The following is a 23,408-nucleotide window of genomic DNA, read 5'->3' on the forward strand; positions in this document are numbered from 1 at the left end:
CATGTAACAAAATATAAAATACTCCGAGAATCTTTGAACGTCTTCGTCAATCCATGATTTCTTTCACATGAAGCGTTGTTACCAAAGTTTATTGTAAATAAAAAAATATTTATAATATTTATAATTTGAAAAGGAAACATTCCGAATCCATGTGACTCTTCTTCATCATCGCGGTGAGTAAAATGTGCTCTTAAAATTTGATCATCTCTTGCAGAACCATTTTGTATAGAAACAATTAGTAGCAAAGTACTGTGATTATCACTTGAAAATACTCATTTCAGGTTTTGCAGCGAGCGAATTGGCATCTAGGATTGATCACGCCGAGCCAAAGATTATTATTGCCGCGAGCTGCGGCTTAGAACCGTCCAAAGTGATTAAGTACGTCTCACCGATAAGTTTATCGGAATTATATTTTGTCAGTTTTATAAGAAAATCAATTTTTAATAAGAGACTTACTTCTCTTGTTTAACACCCCAGCTAGCAAGCGTACACGTCATTTAATGTCAATGACGTTATTAACATCTAATGACGTCATTCGATATTTAATAACGTCAGTTTGCTACTTGGGACCAAACACATAAAAATAATTTTTTTTTTTAATATTTTTTGAAAATTCTCCTCGCATTTCTTAATAAAAGAACCGCTTTTTTCCCTCTAACGCGCGCAATTTCCAAATGCATAGGTACACTACTATGCTAAACGGGGCTATGGATATGATTACTGTACCAAAACCGAAGTGTATCATATTCCAGAGAAGAAATGTATGGGAAGCGCCCTTGCTCGAGACACAATTTGACTGGGATGAGCTTATGAAGAAATCGAAACGTCATCCCTGTGTAATGGTGGAAGCTAACGATCCATTGTATATATTATACACATCGGGAACTACGGGTAAAAATCTCGAGTAAAATATATTTCACAGAACAAAAACCCACTCATACATATATTTTTTTGTAGAGACTCTACCTCTACAAAAATATATAAAATAGAATGTTACTTTTATAAAGCTTTCTTCTGATAAGTTCTTTCTACACTCTGAGAAAATTATTACAAAACGTACACAGAGAGAATTTTCTTTTAGAATTTATTCTGAGAATCGTAGTAATCACAGGATAATATGGTATTGGAAGAATTTTATATAAGAAACAATAATAAAAAATATTAATATTTACCACATAAGATATAAAATACTATAAACGTATTAATCGAACATATTTTATATCTTATTATAGCAAATATTAATCAGAGAAACTCTTATAAAATAATTCTTCTCATACCATATTGTCCCAGGGTTACCATGATTTTCAGGATAAATTCTAAGAGAAAATTCTCCCTGTCAATCTCTTTTCTTCATTCTTAAAATATTGGTATCATTTAATAATTTTAAATTTTAAGTGTACTCTCTATTTAAATAACCCGTGAAAAAAATTTTTATATATAACATTATAAAATTATATAATCGCAAAATTATTTATGAAATATGTCCATACATAATTAGATAAAAGTGCTTTTTATACATAATTATATAAATTTATATATATATATATATATATATATATATATATATATATGTTTGATATATAATTTGATATGATTATATATGAACCCTTATAATTTATATAAATATATAAATTTATATAATTATGTATAAAAATAGACATATTTCACAAAATATAGTTATATATAAAAATTTTTTTCCCGGGAAATTATTAGCTGATAGTATATATTTTTATTGTGCAATGTGTGTTATAAATATTTGTTAGGGCAACCTAAGGGAATTATAAGACCAGTCGGCGGTCACTTAGCGACGCTCTGTTGGTCCATGAAAGCCGTTTACGGAATGAACAAAAATTGTGTTTGGTGGGCGGCCTCCGATATGGGATGGGTTGTTGGACATTCGTATATTTGCTATGGTCCTCTCGTGTACGGCGCGACTAGTGTAATGTACGAAGGAAAACCCGACAGGACACCGGATGCTAGTCAATATTTCAGGTTTGAAAATTATCGTTTCACATCAGACATTATATATTATTTACTAAATAATATATAATACCTGATGTGGAACGATAATGGTTATTTCAAGAAAAAAATGTGAGAAAATTCACATAAAAGAAATTTTTTTTATTATATTCGATCGATTTTTCAGAGAATTGAAAGACGATTTATTTTAAAAGCGTATCCGGAAATTTTTATCAACTTCTACATGGAAAAAAATTAGCTAAATTTTAGCTATAATAACTAATATTTTTCAGCTGTAGAATTCTCCATTAAAAATGTAGCTAAAAAATATTAGCTTTCATAGCTAAAGGGTATGATAATGAAATTTCAAGTTGTAATATAGAGACAGCTAAAATTATGGTGGCTAATTTTTTCCGTGTAATATAAGTTTAACATGATTAAATCTGTATACATTGAGTAGAAGATTAAATTTGTTTAAATTGTTTATAAAGTCGTACAATTTACTTTGATGCAGCTATTATAGCTTTTTTCTTATCCATATTTCATAGAAAAATTTATCTGGTCCTGATTATCACATAGAATTTCTATATTTAAAAAGATTTTGTTTCTTTTTCTCCCATAGAATCATTGAGCAACATAACGTAAACGCGTTATTTTGCGTTCCTACAGCTTTACGAGTTATAAGGCGGGCAGATCCGGAAACGTTATTAGGAAAAAAGTATTCATTAAAATCGTAAGTTTCGAATTTAATTATTCTGAATTACAATACCGCGATCATATGACTCATAATAATTAAAAAAGCAGTGGTATACAATACATGACTTTTCCAGAATAATTTCATAAAGAAAAAAAAAATATATATATATATCGCGGTGTAAATTGTATATTTTCGAAATAAATGTTTTATAAAAATAGCCATCATCTTTTACTTCTAGTTTGAAGACGATATTTGTGGCCGGGGAGTTTTGCGATTATGAGACAAAAACCTGGGCCGAGAAAGTATTTAAGGTGCCTATTCTAAATCACTGGTGGCAATCAGAGACTGGACATCCTATTACGTCATTATGTACAGGATATAGTCATTGTCCTAGTTTGCCTAAGTTCAGTACAGGACCGCCTATACCCGGTTACGAGAGTGAGTCTTTTTTTATTTTCAGCATTATTCTCTTGGTTTCATTATCGTAATATAATTCAGTAAATTAAAAATTAAATTATTAAATTAGAATTAATAAAATAGGTATCCATATATCTCTTATAATTTTGATTTGTATATCATTCTTCAAATATTATTTACCCTTTTTCCCTTTTCGTAATAATTTTTTATTTAGTATATTCATAATTCTTTCTTATATCTAATGTATTCCAAGATTGTTTCAAATATGATTTTAAAATATGACCATTTAATTAATCATCTAAGATCATATTTTAATCATATTTTTAAAAATGTTGAATAAATATGTATATATGCACTGAGAGAAAATAATTATTAACTTGACTAGACCTTTCAACTAAATAATATTTCGTTAATTAACAACATATAAAAATATTAAAATTAAATATAGCATATTAAATCTAACAAAACATGTATTTGATTTAAATACTAATTAATATATATATATATATATATATATATATATATATATATATATTCCATTAACAAAATAGTAAAATTTAGTCAAAGATTTACTCAAGTTAACAATTTTTTTCAGTATATATAAGACTGGATCAAATATACATTTTACTATATAAATAATAATTTGCAAAAATCTTTTGTCATGCAGTTCACATCTTACGCGAAGATGGAAGCAGGGCACCACAACATGAACTCGGACGAATTGCGATAAAGTTACCATTACCTCCTGGATGTATGTCTACTCTTTATCGAGCACCCGAGAAATTTAAGGAATTATATTTCTCAACGTTTCCGGTAAATATATATTAATAAAAGCCACTTACCGTACATAAATTATATGTCATATGTACTAATAACGTTATAAAGCAAACATATGTATATGAAATATCATATAAAATATGTACGTAACATACATTATATTATACACACATTATGTATTCTCTCTCTTAACATATTAGACAATTTATTTGTGTCTTTATATAAAAGAGAGAGAGAGAGAGAGAGAGAGAGAGAGAGAGAGTGAGTGAAAGAGCACAAGAAAAACTTCAAAATTTACATACAAAGCTTAATTCTAATCCAGTAATAAAGCTCTGGAGTTATTTAGGGGACAACTAAAGAATCACAAAATCTTTATATATGTTCCTTGATACTGGATTAACATAATTTTTTTAATTTTTCTTCTTAATGTTTGATTATATTTTATGAAAGATGCTCTTTGCAGCGCAAACTCTTTCTGGAGTTTAATTACAATTTAAATAAAAATTCTTTGACGACTTTTATAGCTTTCTAAAATTATAATTTCTTTAAACTGAACCGATTAAAAATTCGAAAACAGTGATAATTATCTGATTAATGATTTTTAAGAAAAAAACATAAAATATATAATTTTGATTACAGAAGAGCATTTCAAAAATTTTATACGCCTTTTTATACATTCAACATTTTTAAAAATTATTTTGTATGGCTCAAAGTATTTAGAACATTATTTATTAAAACAAAATAAATTTTGATATTTTAATCGTTTTCAAATGTATTTGTCTCCTTAAAATTAATAGCTATTAATATAATATATTAAATAATTAATTAATATATAATTTATTAATTATTAAATATATATATTAATTAATATATGTATATAACTATTTAATTAATCTCTATTTAAATAATTACAAATTAATTTATATTTAAATAATTATATTTTTGCCAAAGAAAAATTAATCGTTAAAATAATTAGACTGCCACGTATGTATCTTTCGATCTCGATTTTGAGATTCCTAATTTTCCAGGGTTATTATGACACTATGGATGCGGGTTACATCGATGAATTCGGTTATATTTACGTGACAGCGAGGGACGATGATATTATAAATGTTGCTGGACACAGAATATCAACAGCTGCGCTGGAAGATATTATTTTAGCTCATTCCGATGTCGTGGAAGCTGCAGTTGTCGGTGTACCAGATCATACAAAGGGAGAAGTTCCGCTATGTCTTTATATTAAACGAAACGGTTCGTAAAATAGTCTCAAATATCCAGCTCTTTTCGAAAAAAAAAAATAAATTATTATTATTTTTAACCACGATCGATGTTTGGCAAAATTTTTTACACGTGTATATATATTTCGATATATTAAGAATTTTTTATATTATGATATATTAATTATTCTCTACATTTTAATTTTTTCAAAATATCAATCTTATCAATTTGAAAAATCTTTTCTAAAAGCAAAGACAATAATAATTTAATGAATTTTTTATGTTATAAATAACTACAATGTTTTAATGCCTTATTAAAAAATAAAAAATGTGCTATATTTTATTATGATTAGTACACAGAGAGAATTTTTTTCTTAGAATTTATCTTAAAATTCATAATAATCGTGGAACAATATGGTCTTAGAAAAATTTTATAAGAATTCTTTGATTAATATTTACTATAATAAAAAATATGAATAATTGATTACAATAAGATATAAAAAGTTTGATTAATTTTAAATTAAAATATATAGTAAAATTTTAATAATTTTTAAATATATTAAATTTTTATGATTCTTTAAGTGTTTTAAATAGAATAGATACCAAAAAGGTGATAAACAAAATATTTTATATAAATTTTACAATGCAGCATGATATTTTCAATCCAGTTTAATGCATTGTAATTCATGCATTGAAAAAAAATTGTAACTTGATTAAACCTTTCAACTAAATTACTATTTTGTTAATTGAATATATATTAGTATTTATGTTCAATTAACAACATAATATCTAATTGAAAGGTTTAATCAAATCAACGATTTTTTTTCAATGTAATAATTTTAATATATGCAGCAAGATAATTTTCGATTTATTATCAACATGATAAAAGTAGTGAATTTTATGATAAAATATAACGAAATTTAAATTTAAATTACTCTTCGTGTATTAATCTGAAGTTTTTCCTGAAAGTAAAAAACAATGATATAATTTCTTTAGATTAATTATAATTTTTTAATATATTATTTTTAAAAATTAAAATATGTATAAAAAATGTACTATATTATTATTATTAGCATATTATTAATATATTATTGTATATTATTATTATATATGTATATATTTTTTAATATATTAAGAGTTATTATAATTACACGTAATTTTATTATGATAAAAAACAAAAAAAATTTTTTTTAATTATACGTTATACAATTTTATTAATTTTGCGATTAGAAAATTATAATGAAGTATTTTTTTAGATTCCATAAGCAACGAGGAGGAGATAAATCAAGAGCTAGTCGCGCGAGTGAGAAACATGATGGGGCCGATTGCGTCTTTCCGGACTGCTGCCGCAGTTTCCGCTTTACCTAAGACACGCTCGGGAAAAATAATTCGCAAATCTATCGCTACAATGGCACGCTCGAAGCAATTTAAGGTAGGAGTTGACTGAATTAAAATTTATTTTTTTAATCTCGACACGTTCTCACCGAATTCTCTTAAACGAAGTAAATGTTATTGTTGATTGAGAGATAAATACACTACCTGTTATCTCTTTAGTTAGAGTTTATTATATTAATTAATAATTAATAATATATAGAATATAGTTTAATATATTAATTATTATAGAGTATATATATTAAATTATTAATTTATATATATATATATATATATATATATATATATAATTAATTATAATATATATTAATATTACAGTAGTAAAAAGATTATCTTATTTTAATTACACAGTTGTATCAAAGTTGAGAAAAATTTGAATGCTTCTCTCTCTCTTCGCGATTGTTTTTTATTATTTTATTATTTATTATATCGAAACTATTTGAGGTAGAATTCAAGTATTATTGTACGAATCTCGAAATGAACAAGCATCTCGATAATCAAAACTTCAATAAGATAAATTATCTCTTATTATAATTTAATGTACTCATCTCTCTCTCTCCCTTTCTTAAAATCGATATTCTACGTGAGAAAACGAATTTGAGGCGATCGATAATTTGTATCACAAACCTTTTTTTGGCGCTTTCATGTTACCTGCGACGAGCATCCCGCCAACTTGTTTAATTTTCAGATGCCAAGCACGATCGAAGATCCAACAGTATTTCGCGAAATTAAGGAGGTACTTCAAAAGCTTGGATACGCGAAACTAGCTCCGGATCCACAATAATCTTTCACTTTTTAATTAACGCAACTCTTACGCACGAAAACTTTTCTTATTGTGCTTTGGAAAAGAAATAGCTAACAATGGCAGCCAACTTCGTAGAAATAAAACGCGTCATAATTGTGTGCAATGTTCACTGGATAAGCCTGTTCTTTCTAATTGCGCCATGTTGCACTTCCTGTATTCAAATGTATGTATATATAGGAACATATATACATTATTATATAAATAATAATTATATTATATAATATAATTATATAATATATATAATATAATAACATATTTTAATAATATATAATGAATAATATATAATATAATATTAATATAATTAATAATTATTTGAATAATAATATATTATTAAAATAATAAAAAAATAATATATTATTGTAATATATTTATATTATAAATTATGCCCCTGCGGAAAATAGAAAATTTTTTTTTTTAAATAGAGAAAAAATACAGAAAATACAATTAAAAAGAATAGACCTATTGTTGTTGATTGAATTGTCCACATTGTTTCAATATAAACCAATTATAATATAAACTAATTGTAATAATTATTTTACAGTAAGTATATCTTAAATGCGTAAATAGTTGTACCAAAGTTAAGAAAAACTTGAATGATTGAATTCTTTTCCTTGTATATATAAATGTATGTACAAGCATTTATCTCTTTTCTATATGCAACTAACATTGTGTGTATTCGTAAGTATCCTGCGATGCATGTTTGAAAGTACTTTTTTTTGAAACGTATTTGTCAAGTACGTGTTAACGTGTCACATTGTTTCCTTGTATATATTCTGTCTTATTATATATTTGTGTAAGGGCTGAGGAATTTTAATAAGTTAAAAATAATGAAGACTATATATTTCTCTTTCTCTCATTAAAACTAAAAACTATTGACGTGAAATGAAATAAACATGGACGTGTTCGTGCACCTTGAATATCTGTAAACCCCACGTGCTATATTTTATTCCATTGGCTCGAATATAAAAAATCCGTCATATTGCAAGGATGTATACGACGGATATACATCCACGTCCCTATTAAAATTATCAGGGCACAATTTTTTGCAAATTTGTTTTTAATGACAATATAATAAGAAACAGTATAATAATAATTGTAATATTAATTTTATAATTATAAATTGTTGTGTAACACTATCTTGTTGATTTATTCAATAAATTTCTTTTTTCCAACTCTTACCACCACTTTAATAATTATTATTTTTTTTAATAATAATTATATAATAATATTAATTATATTTTCTTAATGTTAATCCGTAATCGATATCAATCGCCTACTTTATTCCCATTTATATGTGTCGCACCTCAGAAGAATAAAAATATCGTGATTTTTTCTTTTTATTATCAAGGAGACACGGTAAAATTATTTGATCATTATCCATTTATAATTATTTCAATGCAAGTGCCATCATTTCAGCTTATCTAATTAAAAGGAACACACGCTCTTGAGTTTCGATTGTGTATGTCTCCTTATCTATATAATCGAATCTATTTGCTCTTATATATATATATATTTATGTATATATATATATGTTCTTATATATATATATTATATACATATATTTATATCGTATATATATATACTTGCTAATATATATTATGATGATATATATATATGTATATATATTATATATATCAGACTATAAATAATTTTTCTTTCCCCCCTTCCCCCCTCCCCCCAATTCCCTGCTTGTTGCGTTTTAGCACGCGGACGCACCTATACGTGCGTCCGCGTGTTAAGACGCACGCTCTGCGATATATAGGTGAGTTGTGTGTTTATATGTTACATTATTACTAATCCGCCAAAATTTCATCATGCCCGTTTGGTTTGCTTAATATCGAGGGCTCGACTTGCATCGTCATATATTTGTCACATTGAAATAATGATCATTTTCTTTTATTATTAATCTGTCATAACATTTAAGCAAGTTTTTTTTTACTCGACGACCTTCAGCACCTTGCCAATTGCGATAGTTTTATCTGAAATTGCACATATTATATACATAATTGCGATAGTTGTATATTTGAAATTGTACGCATTATTGTAATCAAGGCGTAAACAAGAGGCAAATGAGATAATAAAGAGATATGTGTACTGCGTCAAAATGGTACTTACTTTCATCCCTAAGAGTAAAGCGACCCATTTGTTGGAATAACTTGAATCTTTCGAGACATATAACTCCCGCACACTCGATTCTCATTATAGCCACTTGGTCCTGCTTGACAAACCTTGGCCTCGTCTTGCTTTTATCGCCCGTTTTCTTGTCGACCAAACAGATTAGCGCCTTCACCGTGACTTCCTCCGCGGCGCAATGAATATGCATGACAGCACTGTATCCCGCGCAAATAATACTCTTGTGTTCCAGAATTACAACTTGCGCGTCGAAAACCTTTCCAGTTTTGATAGGATTATTGCTGTCGCACAAGACGAATCCAGGACTAACATCTTCTTCTTCGATACCTTTCAGCTTAATCTTCACATTTTCTCCAGGTCCAACCGACGTCACTTCCTCGTCATCCGACCACAATTGATCTACCGTTACTGCCGTCTGTGTATTTGAAACAGAATAATTTTATAAATATATGTCATTCTATAAAATACTAAATGCAAAGCATTTATTTTTGAACAATATTATAGAAAAACAATATCAATTTTTTTCTTCATTAGATTAATATCAAAAATTTTTAATTTGTTAAATATAAAATTGATAATAAAATTACATTACTTTCCACTTAATTGTTATTAATGGAAAGTTATTATATTTCATACCATTTTCACATTTAGGAAAAAGTTTTTTAATTTTTTTCTTACAAAATTCTTCCTATTTTGTTACAAATAGAACTTAATAAAAAAATCATCATCTTTATCATCATCAATCTAATATAAGTCAATGCATAAAATAATATAAATTTAGTCACTGTAGACGCAAGAGATATACATACCCTATTTGGCATAACAAGCAATGACTGTCCTTTTTTGGCTTCTCCTGCTTCAACTTTGCCCATAACTACTGTTCCCATATCTTTATATTTGTCGACGATTGGCATGATAAAAGGTCCATTGCTCTTACGATTGAGTGATGGTAGCGAATCAATAAAAGGTATGAATGGTGGGCCGCTGTACCAATTACAAAGATGTTCAGGTATTGAATCTTTCAAACCAATGCCAAGCTGACCAGAGACTGGCATAAATGTAAGATCTTTTGCAGGATTGAATCCTAATTTACGAAGATATGGCAGTATCTTATCCCTGTAAAATATATTTTTCATGATATCTTTTATTCCCTCAAATAGACAAAAATGCATGCATTACATTATCAGTTGTTAGAAAATGAATAAAATTTATTCTCTTAATAATAACAATAAAAAAACACAAAAAAGTAAAAAAACTTGATCTATACATATTATAGTTATATGTAGGTACATATAACTGTCCTCTAATAAGGAATGTATATTTTAAGTTTAACTAATATTTAAATTAAATCTGTTTATATTCTTTTTCGTCTATTATTATTAAATATTTCTAGAATTTGTGCATTTTCCATATATACCTGCATTCATTGTATCGACCTTCGTCCCATTCAACGGTAGGGTCGTCCATCTTATTCACTAACACAACCAAATGCTTGACACCCGCGGTTTTAGCAAGCATAGCGTGTTCTCTCGTTTGACCTCCTCTGTCGAATCCCGTCTCAAATTCACCTTTCCTTGCAGAAATAACAAGGACTGCTAAATCGGCTTGCGCCGCACCACCAATCATATTAGGTACGAAGCTTTTATGGCCGGGTGCGTCTAATATTGTAAAGTGCTTTCGTTCTGTCTCGAAGTAGGCTCTACCCACTTCAACCGTTTTTCCCTTTTCTCTCTCTTCTTGATTTGTGTCCAATGCCCAACTTAAGTACCATGTTTCTCGACTTCTCTCTTTTGCCTCTCGCTCATATTTCTCTAAGGTACGTTTGTCAACCATCCCCGTAAGTGCCATAATCTGACCTCCAATAGTTGATTTTCCAGCATCTGTAACACATCAAAGAAATGTATTATATAGTTTAGTTTATTATGTAGTTTAATTTATTATGTATTAAATTTATTATGTAGCAATTGATAACTCTAAGGATGTATATCAAATATTATTTTATAATTAAAAATAATTATATAATTAATATTATACTCATGTACAAATTTAATACTCACCTACGTGTCCTATAAAAACAACATTAACATGTTCCTTTTTGCTTTTAGTGTCTTCCGCTACTTTGATAGGTTTCTTTTTGGGTACTTTAACAACCAGTTCTTCATCTTCTTCATTATCAGCCTAGATATAATATAAAATATATTAATAAACATAATATTAATAATGTAGTAAATTAATGCATATATGTATGTACATATATGTAATGTATGAAGTAATATTTGTATAATTAATATAAGACTATAAAGAGCTCGCGCAGAAGGAAGAATGTAAATGATCATGAGTGAAAATAAAGTAACATAGATCACAAATTCGTATAATCGATTTATAAAAAATATATCGTTATCGTATAATCAATTTATAAAAATTATCGTACGTTTCGGTGCTTTTTTTGGTCCATCTTCAGCGTATATAACAAAAAAATTACAATATATAATACCACGGAAATTTAAAAAAATGTATTCGTAACACTGGACAAAACGTAACCGATTATCTTAATCAGAGGTACAGCAATGTGAATGGTGCCGATCTTAGACGGAAAAAAACCAAGTTTATCTGCTGCAACTAAGGATACTCCTAATATTTATATATAGTTTAGCAATATTAAAATGACATTAAATAAAATATAAGATAATACATTTCTCTTTAATCAGCCATTTCTCTTTAATCTATTTAAATAAAAATAGATAATTTTTCTTTAAATAAATAACATTCCAAACATTCCAAACATATAAAGTTGGACAGATAATAGAATGAGAGATAACTTTGTTTCTTCAAACGTTATGTTCAGAATATTTCCATGGTTATTATAGATTGCAATGCTTGTAAAACATTCATAGTTCAAATACTAAGTGATTCATTTTATCAACCAAAAATGATTCATAGTTGTTATGTCCTTCAAATAACTTATTTCTGACTTTTCAATATAAGTTTTAAATATATCAACGTATACAAAATAAAATTGTATTTCAGTTATTTTATAATTGTAAGCATATAGAGTAATGCATTGGATAAAAATTTCAAATCATTGATTCATGAAATATACATATTCACTTTAGACTTATAATACAATTCTTGAATATTATTTAATAATCTGTACATTTAACAACCATAAAAATATTTGAAACACATTGTTTAAAAGAACATAGATGTCTTCTAGTTTACGATTATAATATATATTATGTTTGGAACATTGTTTAGCACAAAGACATTAACACTATCGACTTGATATATTTTCAATAATTAACATAAAAACTTTTGAAAACTTGGTATCCAGATAAACTGGAAATCATCCAAATTAATATTTCTCCTCTATACTCACTTCTTCATTCTCAGGTGTAAGCAAAGGATCACCATCGACTGCTGCTTCCTCCCACGAATCTGCAGGCTGATGTTCTGGACTGGTATTTAGTTGGTCATTAACATTCGGTGGTGGAGCCCCTCCCCCGGCAGGAGGTTCCTCAACTCGACTGCCAATTGGATCTGATAAAACGACGGGAGTAGAATTTCCTGTAAAAAAGAGAAAAAATATATTGACATAATACAAGATAATAATATATACAAGTGTTAGGTGTTTGAATTCTAAAGAACAATAGAGAAGGACATTACAGACATAAATATAAACATAAAATTGATCTATCATCTCATGAAATCTCATAAGTTATATACATTAGCAAATTTGATTACTTATAACAATTTTTTTTAGAAATTAATTATTTTACCATTAATTTTATCAATTTTATCATCTAACTGAAACTGAAATCAAATATTTCTAGTCTTACACAGAATTAATAAAGTAAAATAAAAGCTGAAAAAATAAATTCTAAATTTTTATATTACAATATTATATAAGTGATATCAAATTACTAAATTATAATATTTTTTCGTCATGCAGTAAAGGTCAATGAGAAAGATATCAATTCGACCTACCCAATGTTATACAGAACGCTCTTGAAAGTTTGCCCAAACTTTACCATGATAATATTTTGGCGATCGCACCAATACTGAACTGACAAATGTGGATTTTTCTTTTGTTCGACTCATAGTCACATTGAACATTTTACATTATAATATTCCAATATACTATCAAAGATGATATGAAATGATTAAAATTGTTGAAATACAATGTAACGTAGCATCATTACACAATTACAATTAAATATCGAATAATAATAGAGTACGCAACCTTACTTCTCATCAACACAGTGTCAGCGCAGCAAGGCTGCATATTCAATCTCAATCCTCATCCGCAAATCAAATCATATATATGTCTACATATATATCTATATATATCGACTAACATTAACATAAAGAAACGAATAAATTCCGAAAGGAGAAATCTGGAATATTCCAACCATATGGTATCCAAATGCACCATCTGGCCACGCGGTACGGATATTCCTGAAAATCATTGGTAAAAGAGCGAAGTTGAACGGGGCAGGGAGCCGCACGAGGGCGATCCTCGCGTCATCACCGAGGAGAGACGTGGTTCTCGCATGACTCGCGCGATTAAAAGGGGGTTAGTGCGCCGCGGAGGCGAAATGTGCGCGCGAGAATCACAACAATGATAATCGCGGCGCAGGTACGGTTTCTCGCGTAACTCCTCGGGGCACGTAGAGAAGCACTAACCGTGATGCAGCTCGACGGGCACGGAGGTGGTGGTGGTGGTGCTGGCTGTTACGGTGGTATTTATCACCGCGGCGGCGGCTGCGACGACATTGCAGGGACTGCTGCCGTCACTCGCCGCCGTCGCCGTGTTGCTGCTCTGCGGCGACGAGTTGATGCAGAAGGAAGGCACGAATTCCGCGGCGTTGACGTTCAGGGTGGAGAACTTGCTCTCGATCGACGACTTGTCCTGGGCTGGGGGGCCGACGATGTCGCCGTTGGTGTCCGCCTGCTGCTCCCACGAGTCCGGTGCTATGCTGTTCGCCATGTTAATCAGTTGTTTCGGGGGGGCACACACACACGCGGCCGGGTCCAAGGGGCCTTTTCGGAATCGCGGATCTTTTTAATCCCACCCGGCTGGGGGGGAATAAATTCGTGAATGTGGAGGCGAGGCGCGAGTCGCTAACCGGACACGCCGCGCTCTGGATCCGACACCCTGGGGGAGGGGGGGCCTCGCTCGGGACGGGACTTAAAAAAATAGTTTTATTTGTGTCACGCAGCACACACTTCTCGGCGTACACACTCACCGCGTACACGCGCCGTATGATCGCTAGTCCGCGTGCGTGCGTGCGTCCCCCGTGGTCGCGCGACACTAGCGCCGCCCCGCGGCGCATCGACGAACTAGAGCGCGCGAATCGAGAAACATCGATCGCTCGAGGCCGCGAGATCCCTCGCCAATTTCCTCGCGGGAATGGAAAAAGCCGAGCAAAGCGGAAATATGTTGTTCATTTTATTCATTATTCTTTATTAATTAACTTTTTTATCCGAAATTTCCGTTTGCGACCTGGGGATCGAGTGTGTAACTTTTTTGAAAATGAAAAATTTCCGCCAATCACGCATTGATTTTAAAATGAAATCGATGTGCGATTGACGGAAATTTTTCACTTTTCACGTTTTCACTTTAGAAAAAGTTACAGAATCGATACCCTGGAACTTTTACAAAAATGTCCCTAGCACCTCTACCTAGGGACATTTTGCGGGAGAGTCTTTCGAGATTTTTCGAATTCGTGTGCAACGAATTTGTAATATTTTTTTTTCTAATATATATATATAGAATTAATAATAATATAATAATATTTAATATAAATAATATAATATACACATATAATAATAATAAAATATAATGCAATATATAATTATTTAATTATTGAATTATGTATGACGTGTGCAGACAATGTGACAGCTGATTTTAAAAAGCGCGAAATAGGCGTCTGTTTGGAATTTCGCGTCTATTTTTGCAATTTTGTAAAATTATTATACGAATTATATATCTTTTAGCTAGTGTAACGTAAGATTTGAAAAAGTAACCATGCGATTACCTTTCTCTCGTGATTTCACCGAACATACCTGTGTATATAGTATGACAGATGACAGTCCTTTCCTGTGAGACAACTTCTTCGCAACTTTTTTGGAGCAATCGCGATCTCTTCTCTTCCTCCTGATATCGACAGGACTGAGTAAACTCGTCGAAATCATGGATTTGTTGGGCTCCATTCTGAAATCTATGGACAAACCGCCGTCAGTGAACGAAAAGCAGAAGGCGCTCATGAAAAGTCAGTTGAGTCCTAACCTAAAAATTTACAAAAAAAAAAAGACAACGATTTTGTCAAAAAAATTTAACAATTTCGTTGGCTCATGTGAACTCATTTCGATTATGCAGAACAGCAAGAGGAATATCAGAAACGTCAGAGGGCCGAGGCGGAAAAGTTGAAAGTCTTTCGACAAAAGGTGAAATCTTCATCCTTTTTTTTTCTTTAATTATGGCTTCGTTTAACGCTTTAACGTGATATCATCTTCATATCGTAGGTCGAGGAAGAAATTAACAAGTTTCTACAGGATGACAATGTGAAAGAGCACAAATTTTCTTCCATGGATCAGATACACAGGAGTATTGTGTAGGTACAAATAAATTGTTTTGTGATACATTTAAAATGTTATATTTCTGGATTATTCTATATTTATACATTTCTCCGTCTTGCTTATTCAGTCACGATGTAGCAGAAGTGGCAAGTGTTTTGGCATATTCTTTTGGCGAGGAAGGTGTCGATCGGTATATTATGATCTTTAAGAGGGAATACGCACCTTCAGAGGATCAATTGAACACATTGCGTAAGGGTGAAGAGTGGAACGAGAAAGTTGCAGAAAGATTAAAGAAAGAAAGGGAGAATAAAGCCAAGGAAGAAGCAGAGTATACAAAATCCAGAAAACGAAAGGAGAATTTTGTACCCAACAGCTATTATAAAGATAAATATCAACATCTGATTGGCAAGGAAGCTGCTCTGGAAGCTGCTAGGAAAACAGAAGCCAACAGTAGCTATGGATGTGGTGAGTATAAATATAGATGTAAATATAAATGTACATAATTTTTACTGCAAACAAATCATTCAATCATTGTATAGCTTCAAAAAATTCAGACACAAATATGATAATATATAATTAATATATAGTTTGTATCTATTAAAATTATAAAAGTTATCATAATATTTAGAGGTGTGTGTCTGTATGTATGAAAAATGTATTCTACCCACACACTGGCAAGTAGAATTTATTGTCATTTTAAATTCTAGTTCCTAGTGAAAACAAAAAGGACCAAAGAAGTATAGAACAAACTCTCGCTGACATACGTGCTAAGAAGAGGAAAATGGAAACGAATAATGAAACTAGCAGTTGCAGCGACAACAGTACAAAATAGTGCTATTATATAAATAATTGTAGGTATACATAAATTATCTATATCCAATTAATTGTAAATAATACACCATACTAGATGTTACAATGTTATTACAGATTATTACATTATATGCATCCCTAGAGAAGTCGTACACGGCAATCTAATTTATTAAATTTCCGAGTTTACTCTTGTTCGTTCTTACAAGTCATAAGCATCTTACAAGTTCTATGATGGCATTACAATTAATATGTATCTGCGTTAGAAGTGAAGCAACAAATCACTTCTACTTTATCTCATTATGATACGTATATTTCTATATTACATCGAAGAAACTCGATCTCATATGTACAATATAATACATTATCCTGCATATTACTTATATATAATGCATGTATGTACACATGCAGATATTTTGTTCCTGTAACACTTCTTCCTTGCCTATAAATCAAGCGATGCAAAATTTATTTCAGTTAGAGGTATTCTGTCGTGGAGTATTTAGTAACCGATGTTCTCGGAGCCGGTTTCGGTTTTGTAGGCGATGGAGATTCGAATACAATCTGTTCTTTCAAAGCAAGCAGCTTCGTAAACTTCTGATTTGTCACGGATTTGTACAGTTCCATCCCACGGACGATAATAATATCTCGCACATACGCTGCATTATTTTGTACTAATTTTCGCTGAAAAGGATAATAAAGTTTAGTAGAATTATTACACAACGTCTATTTATAATATAGTCGTTCGATAGAAATGACATTATTGAATTTACCTCTTGCTTCAACTTCGGATCCGTAAGCGAAAGAATTAAATGTTGAACTTCGACTCGCATCACGGACACAAGTGCGTTATCTATCGTAGACATAAGCTCAGGTATGGCTACGCTAAGGCAATCTTCTAACAGACTGACATAAATCTTGGAGAAAGTTAATGTGGTGTGTGTCAACGGTATCCAACAGTCATTTGTCGTCGCGTACGATGATGGTACGCCGATACCGAGCTCGTCGAGCTCTGATAATAGCTTCTGAAGATTCTGACTAGTTTCCAGATTCGTCGGTCGCCAAGTATCCTCTGCAACATGACGCTTCGTTATATCAATGCATTTCTCTCCCGCATCTTGGATGGCTTTAGCTAATGGAGATCTCAGTTGTCCATCTAACTGGTAACGAAAGTCCATGCCCAGCTGAGTTAGCTGAAAATTGAATTATTGAATTATTATAAATTAATATTTAAATATACGTATCTCTATTTTAAAAGAATACGCACCTGATCGCAGTGACCTCGAACAGCAACAATGCACTCTACTAATATGCTTAACGTGACTTGTGGTACAAAAAGTTGCTCAGCTATGTGCGACGTTAAGTGTTTCACCTCTTGGCTGCACCACACAATTAAACCTTAAAGCAACAACGAGCAAGTCAAGTTAGCAATTAATTAAATAATCACTTGTAATCAATATTCTTTGTATCAATGTTAAATTACCGGAAGTACAGTTCGTAGATTGGGGAAAGGTTTTCAAGAATTCCCTCGCTATTTCCACTATATTGCTGAAGGCAATCGCGCTGAGTTGCTTTACGTAAGCTACAGTTGTACTTTCTCGTTTGATCCTTGATAGTCGTGCCTTCAGCATCGCGCTGCATAATCGCAGATACAAGTGACACGCCTGAGCGCTCCTGTTCAACTGTATCAGGAGCTTAACTGTACGTCGAGCGCTTCTTAAACCGCCTCCTTGCAGCGACTTCGCCTCGGCGCTCAATTCCAATTCCTTGGTCAGCACATTCACCAATGATCGACCTCTATCATTCACCTTCGTTTGGATCTCCGTCAGTAACGGTATCGGTTGAGCATCCTTCAGGTAGGCCTTTGCTTTCTCTAATAAACTGTAAGCATCCTCAAAGTGGCGTTGCGCTATGCAGGAATCCAGATCCTCAGCCACTTCCAGCACCCACTCCGGCGGTGGTTCGTGATATTCCGAATCGTCATCGTCATCCATCCCTAAAATTTGGAATAAAAATCTTTACAATTTAAGTAATTAAAAAAAATAGAGGAAAGTTAGATAATCGATATGAACCAAAAGCAGGTGAAGACAGAATAATATGCATGAGTAAAATAAAAGCAAGAACATTTATTGTATCTGCAAATCTCACCTAATGTATTCGAATCCAAAGACATTGAACGAGACGGCGCTGCTTTGTCTTCCTTTGGATGCTCGTTATCCGGTTTATCATTATCAGTCGAATTTTCCTCTGCTAGCTTTGTTCTTTTTGCTTGCTCGCACTTATCTAACCACTCTTTCTGCAAAATAAATAGATTCAAATAATTCTACTTTATGTTTTAGGATTACTTTTGTTCTTGAACACACTAACTTTACTTGTCGCAGTGGGACACTGAAACACTCTTGTGTCGGAAAATGCCAATAGTTTGAAAGCCAGCTTAACTGTGCCGTGATCTCTCACATTGACAATCGCTAAGCTTTCAAGATTATAAACCGCTTGCATTTTATATCTAGGAGGCCCGCGTCTGCCGCCATTCGCCAGCCAAGATGCGACCATCAAAACGTCGTTGAATAAATATGCGTGAATTCTCTTTAATGGCGTTCCTTCGATTGGGTCTAACTCGAGCAGGGAACCTTCATGTAAACACACACGTCCTGGAGTTTCAGCTAAGCTCTGTGAAAAAGAAAAAGATGTAAATGTTTTATACTCATATAATAATAAATATTACATTATATATGTTTGATATATAATATTATATATATATATATATATAAGTACATATATGATAATAAATTATCTTGTTTATTAGATATAATGACCAACCAGAGCTCCTTCGACATTTTCCATCAATTGAATGAGTTTTTGTTTTTGTTCCTCTTCCTTAGATACAGAATTGACAGAGTTCTCTTGCTGCGACTCGGACAAATCTTCAAAAACGACGCCTGGTGTTCTAGTAGATCCTAGCATGCTCAATAAAGCACGTTGCTCGCTCAAGAGTTGAGACAGTTGATACATCTCGCTCTCCAGATGTGAGATCTCCTTGGCAGTCTCGATAAACTGCATATAATTTTGATAAACATTTCGTTTTAATTGAGCAGATGTGTTATTTGCCAGTTCCTGTATTTTTGCACGTTGTTGCCTTAATTCATCCGCACCAATGCATTGCGCACTGAGTTCCTTTACAACTACAAATAAAATAAAACAAGTAAATAAATAATTTTTCGTCTCTTTTGCATAATGCTTTTCAAAATACTTATTAAACTTCATAAAAATCCAAGTACATGACATGTTAAAGACAGAAGTACAAGATAAATTTTAAATATCCTCTGACAAGTCTCTCATGAAAATAAAAGTCATCTGATCCTATCATATGTTTAATAAACTTATTGAGAAATCGAGAGATGAGGATCGAGAGGTAGGATTTTGTGAAATAACTTACATTTTTCCGGATTAAAGTCCTCGGCTGCGAAAACCTTCGCTAAATTATTATCAGCCATTGTAGAAGACAGTCGTTTCTCTCTCTCTCTCTTTCTCTCTCTTTACGGAGAAGTGTTTATTGTTATCAACAATATAAGTTACGTGCTCTTGTCATGTTACGTTTTCCCTTTACGTCACTTGTCACGAATAAATCGACATGATTTACAGCTCCAGTTTACACCTCCTCCGCCTCGACATTAACCTCCAAATTTTCGGTCCTCTTTTCCCAAGAGGAGACCGACAGCGAACTCGCTCGATAAAGTATCGTTCTTCAGTTACCGACGTCATTTATTTATATTTTATATTTTTTATTTATATTATATAAGTAATTTATATTTTATTATATTAAATATTTATATTATATTATATTATATTATATTATATTAAATTACATTTATATTATATTAAATTATTCATATATTATTTTTAGCGTATTTATATTACATTAAATTTTGTTCATCAAATTGGTGCAAAATTTCTGGTCGAACAAGAATTTTCGAGTACGAATAGTCGAACGATAATGCGAAAATAATTGTTACGAGGTGTATTTCGGAGTCGAGTCGATATTTTCGACGCCTTATATGCGCAATTTTCACTAGTAATGTCAGCTGGGAGTGTGGCGGCTCCTGTAATCCGGCTACTCGGAGGCTGGTTATGTAGGAGGGTCTGAGGTCGGGGGCCCCTGCTGGTGCGGGGTTCACGTTGACTGGGCGTCCGCACTAAGCTCGCCATCAATATGGGCACCCTGGAGGAGTCCGGGGTGACCAGGTTAGCTAAGGAGAGGCGAACCGGGCCAGAGGGGAAACCCAGCAGCCAAAAGTCTCCGTGGCGGGCAGTAGTGGGATCGCGCCCGGGAGTGGGACCGCATCGGCAGCCTGGCTGATATGATCCGACACATAACTTTTGCTTTTTTTTACAATTTTCTGACAATCCCGAGAGCCTCCTCCTGCACTCCCGCCAGATATTTCATTTTTCCGAGATCATTTTGCATGTATTTTTTAATTGCGCGACATGACGCCATATGACTTTTTTGCTGAGAAAATGAATATTTTAAAGGCTTTTCGTTCCTTTTTTTAAACATTTGTGAGTACTGATTGATATTATTTGTATTTTATATTTTAAAATAAATCTGATTATAAAATAGGAAGATTTTAGAAGTTGATGTTTTAAATAATTTCAGTGATACAAGTTGGATGTATATTAAATTAATAATTTTCCTTAATTTTATTTATATTTCAATTAAAAAATCCAATTATATTTTACAGATATTTAATACAAATGTGTTAAATCATAGAAAATACCTAGAATAAGTTAGACGATTATTATTAGTCTGAAGCCATTTCTCTCATTCATATGGTTAAAAAAACTGATGAGGAGAAAAGGAATATAATATATAACACATATTTGTGGAAAAATTTTTATCCGTGTTGTCTTATAATGATGCTGTAGCACATTGGTAAGAATTAACTCATTGCGGCAAGGAGATAATTTATAATATACAATATAAAGATTTAAATTGTATGTGTAAATCAATAAGCTTAGCTTTCGACTTATCTAATATAAAATTCTACGATTTTTGCTTTTCCTTCTTTGCTTGTTCCGCCAATGCTTCTAGCCGATCATGCTCTGCGATTAAGGCATCCACTTCATTTGCTGGCAGTATTTTCGTTTTTGTTTTACCATTTTCGCGTGTTAATATCGCCATTTCCACTGCACATGAAAAAGAAAGACATTAATAATTTTGCATCATAATTCTATCAAACTTTAAAACTATGATTTATATATAAATAAAAATTTACCTTTCTCAGCAGAGAGTTTGTTCATATCTAACGTTTTAGAGAGCACTTTAATAGCAAGTGCCATTGCATCTTTCAAAGTGGTCTCGCCCTCTTTATATTCCTGTTTCAAGGACGATACTGCTGCTGCTGAATTATTCCCGATACATGTCGCCTTCCAGCCACCATAATTTCCACTAGGATCCGATTGATACAATTGATAGCCATAATATTTGTCCCATCCCATGTATAAAATGGACACACCAAAGGGTCTCTTCCCACCATATTGGGTGTATGCTTGTTTAACGTCACATAACCATGAGACCAGCTGTTCGCAGGGTATAGCTTCTCCATACTGCAGGAGATATCTCTGTGCAATGAGACGCAACTCATTTGTCAACACATTCGCATCAGAAGTGATACCAGCTACTGAACAAACTATGTCGTCGTTCAGCTTGTAGATCTTCTCTGAGAAGAACACTTCGTCCAACAACTTATTGGTGTTCCGTTTCTCCGCTGCCAGTAGAATACCATCGTTTGCTAATATACCCAAGCAGGTACCGGCGTGGCTTATAGCTTCCATAGCATATTCGACTTGATAAAGTCTCCCCTCTGGGGAGAAAATCGTAGTACGAGTGTCGTATCTACGAGCCTGTAATATATAATCAATAATTAACACATTGTCAAATAAAAGACATTGACTTAATTCATTACCACTACGAATATGAATTCGAAATAGGATTAGAAAATTGTTGCAAATTATAAAAGATTCTTCTATAAATTAATTTCAAAAGTACTCCATACATACTTTTTTTTTGGTACCATATTAAAATTCAAAATTATGAATAAAATATATTGATTTGATTTAAAAAATCTTACAATATTAAATATAGTTATAGTAATATGTAACAACAATTTATGAATTTGTTAATACTGTAAAATTGCAATAAATATTAGGCTAGATGACAGTGCACTTCCCACATAACCTATAAACAGTGAGTCTCAAAAGTGCTAATATAATTTAAAAGCTGAATAAATATAATATTGAATTATAGCAAGATTCGTTAACTTACCATTTTGCAGAAAGTGTTGTGTTGTTAAAATAATTATCACTTATGTACCAGGAAAATGCCGCCTATGAATGTCACTTCGAACGAAGAATGAAATTGGTAACAAATATGTCGACAATTCGATTATCTCGAATATTCGAGAATAGCAACTTAGAATCGATAAAACTCGACAATGTTTCAAATCGATGTAAATTAAAAATGAATTATATTTTATATTACGGGACGTTTCTTTAGAAATAATTATTTTTTTAATTTGTTTGTAAAACTATTCGAGAATAGCCATTAAAAAAAATTTATATATATACATCA

The 23,408-nt window shown here is 31.6% G+C and overlaps 5 protein-coding genes and 1 non-coding gene across 7 annotated transcripts in view; 3 read left to right on the forward strand and 3 right to left on the reverse strand.

Moving 5' to 3' along the window:
- Positions 1-9,637, forward strand: part of LOC114929887 (acyl-CoA synthetase short-chain family member 3, mitochondrial) — a 48,244-nt gene extending 38,607 nt beyond the window's left edge. For both annotated transcript variants that reach the window (XM_085489812.1, XM_029301593.2), the window contains 9 exons: positions 282-378; positions 683-891; positions 1,764-1,992; positions 2,582-2,692; positions 2,895-3,094; positions 3,741-3,886; positions 4,879-5,101; positions 6,324-6,499; positions 7,148-9,637. In XM_085489812.1, coding sequence (XP_085345938.1) covers positions 282-378; positions 683-891; positions 1,764-1,992; positions 2,582-2,692; positions 2,895-3,094; positions 3,741-3,886; positions 4,879-5,101; positions 6,324-6,499; positions 7,148-7,243 — 1,487 coding nt within the window. In that variant the 3' untranslated portion in view covers positions 7,244-9,637. The remainder of the gene's footprint in view (positions 1-281; positions 379-682; positions 892-1,763; positions 1,993-2,581; positions 2,693-2,894; positions 3,095-3,740; positions 3,887-4,878; positions 5,102-6,323; positions 6,500-7,147) is intronic.
- Positions 8,083-14,680, reverse strand: eRF3 (eukaryotic translation release factor 3). The gene is made up of 7 exons (XM_029301625.2): positions 14,081-14,680; positions 12,774-12,961; positions 11,455-11,575; positions 10,815-11,277; positions 10,207-10,513; positions 9,380-9,812; positions 8,083-9,243 (listed from the first exon to the last, which is right to left on the reverse strand). Exons 1-7 carry the CDS (start codon positions 14,382-14,384, stop codon positions 9,200-9,202), a joined length of 1,860 nt encoding a protein of 619 aa, XP_029157458.2. The 5' UTR covers positions 14,385-14,680; the 3' UTR covers positions 8,083-9,199.
- A 649-nt stretch (positions 14,681-15,329) lies between these two features.
- LOC114929904 (sperm-associated antigen 7 homolog) lies at positions 15,330-17,162 on the forward strand. Its single transcript, XM_029301616.2, has 6 exons — positions 15,330-15,669; positions 15,777-15,844; positions 15,923-16,011; positions 16,104-16,441; positions 16,684-16,827; positions 16,904-17,162. Exons 1-5 carry the CDS (start codon positions 15,591-15,593, stop codon positions 16,806-16,808), a joined length of 699 nt encoding a protein of 232 aa, XP_029157449.1. The 5' UTR covers positions 15,330-15,590; the 3' UTR covers positions 16,809-16,827; positions 16,904-17,162.
- Positions 16,140-20,526, reverse strand: Exo84 (exocyst complex component Exo84). The gene is made up of 8 exons (XM_029301614.2): positions 20,217-20,526; positions 19,601-19,962; positions 19,148-19,450; positions 18,929-19,076; positions 18,264-18,776; positions 18,048-18,178; positions 17,554-17,973; positions 16,140-17,464 (listed from the first exon to the last, which is right to left on the reverse strand). The coding sequence occupies exons 1-8, from the start codon at positions 20,272-20,274 to the stop codon at positions 17,258-17,260; spliced, it is 2,142 nt and encodes a 713-aa protein (XP_029157447.1). The 5' UTR covers positions 20,275-20,526; the 3' UTR covers positions 16,140-17,257.
- Positions 20,527-20,861: 335 nt separating this feature from the next.
- LOC146719688 (signal recognition particle RNA) lies at positions 20,862-21,158 on the forward strand. The gene has a single exon (XR_014926441.1).
- Positions 21,159-21,657: 499 nt separating this feature from the next.
- Prosalpha3 (proteasome alpha3 subunit) lies at positions 21,658-23,237 on the reverse strand. Its single transcript, XM_029301650.2, has 3 exons — positions 23,103-23,237; positions 22,054-22,681; positions 21,658-21,964 (listed from the first exon to the last, which is right to left on the reverse strand). The coding sequence occupies exons 1-3, from the start codon at positions 23,103-23,105 to the stop codon at positions 21,822-21,824; spliced, it is 774 nt and encodes a 257-aa protein (XP_029157483.1). The 5' UTR covers positions 23,106-23,237; the 3' UTR covers positions 21,658-21,821.
- Positions 23,238-23,408: the final 171 nt, after the last annotated feature.

Source organism: Nylanderia fulva, unplaced genomic scaffold, assembly GCF_048542155.1.
Source record: "Nylanderia fulva isolate GAGA-0341 unplaced genomic scaffold, ASM4854215v1 Scaffold9, whole genome shotgun sequence".
Lineage (NCBI taxonomy): Eukaryota > Metazoa > Arthropoda > Insecta > Hymenoptera > Formicidae > Nylanderia > Nylanderia fulva.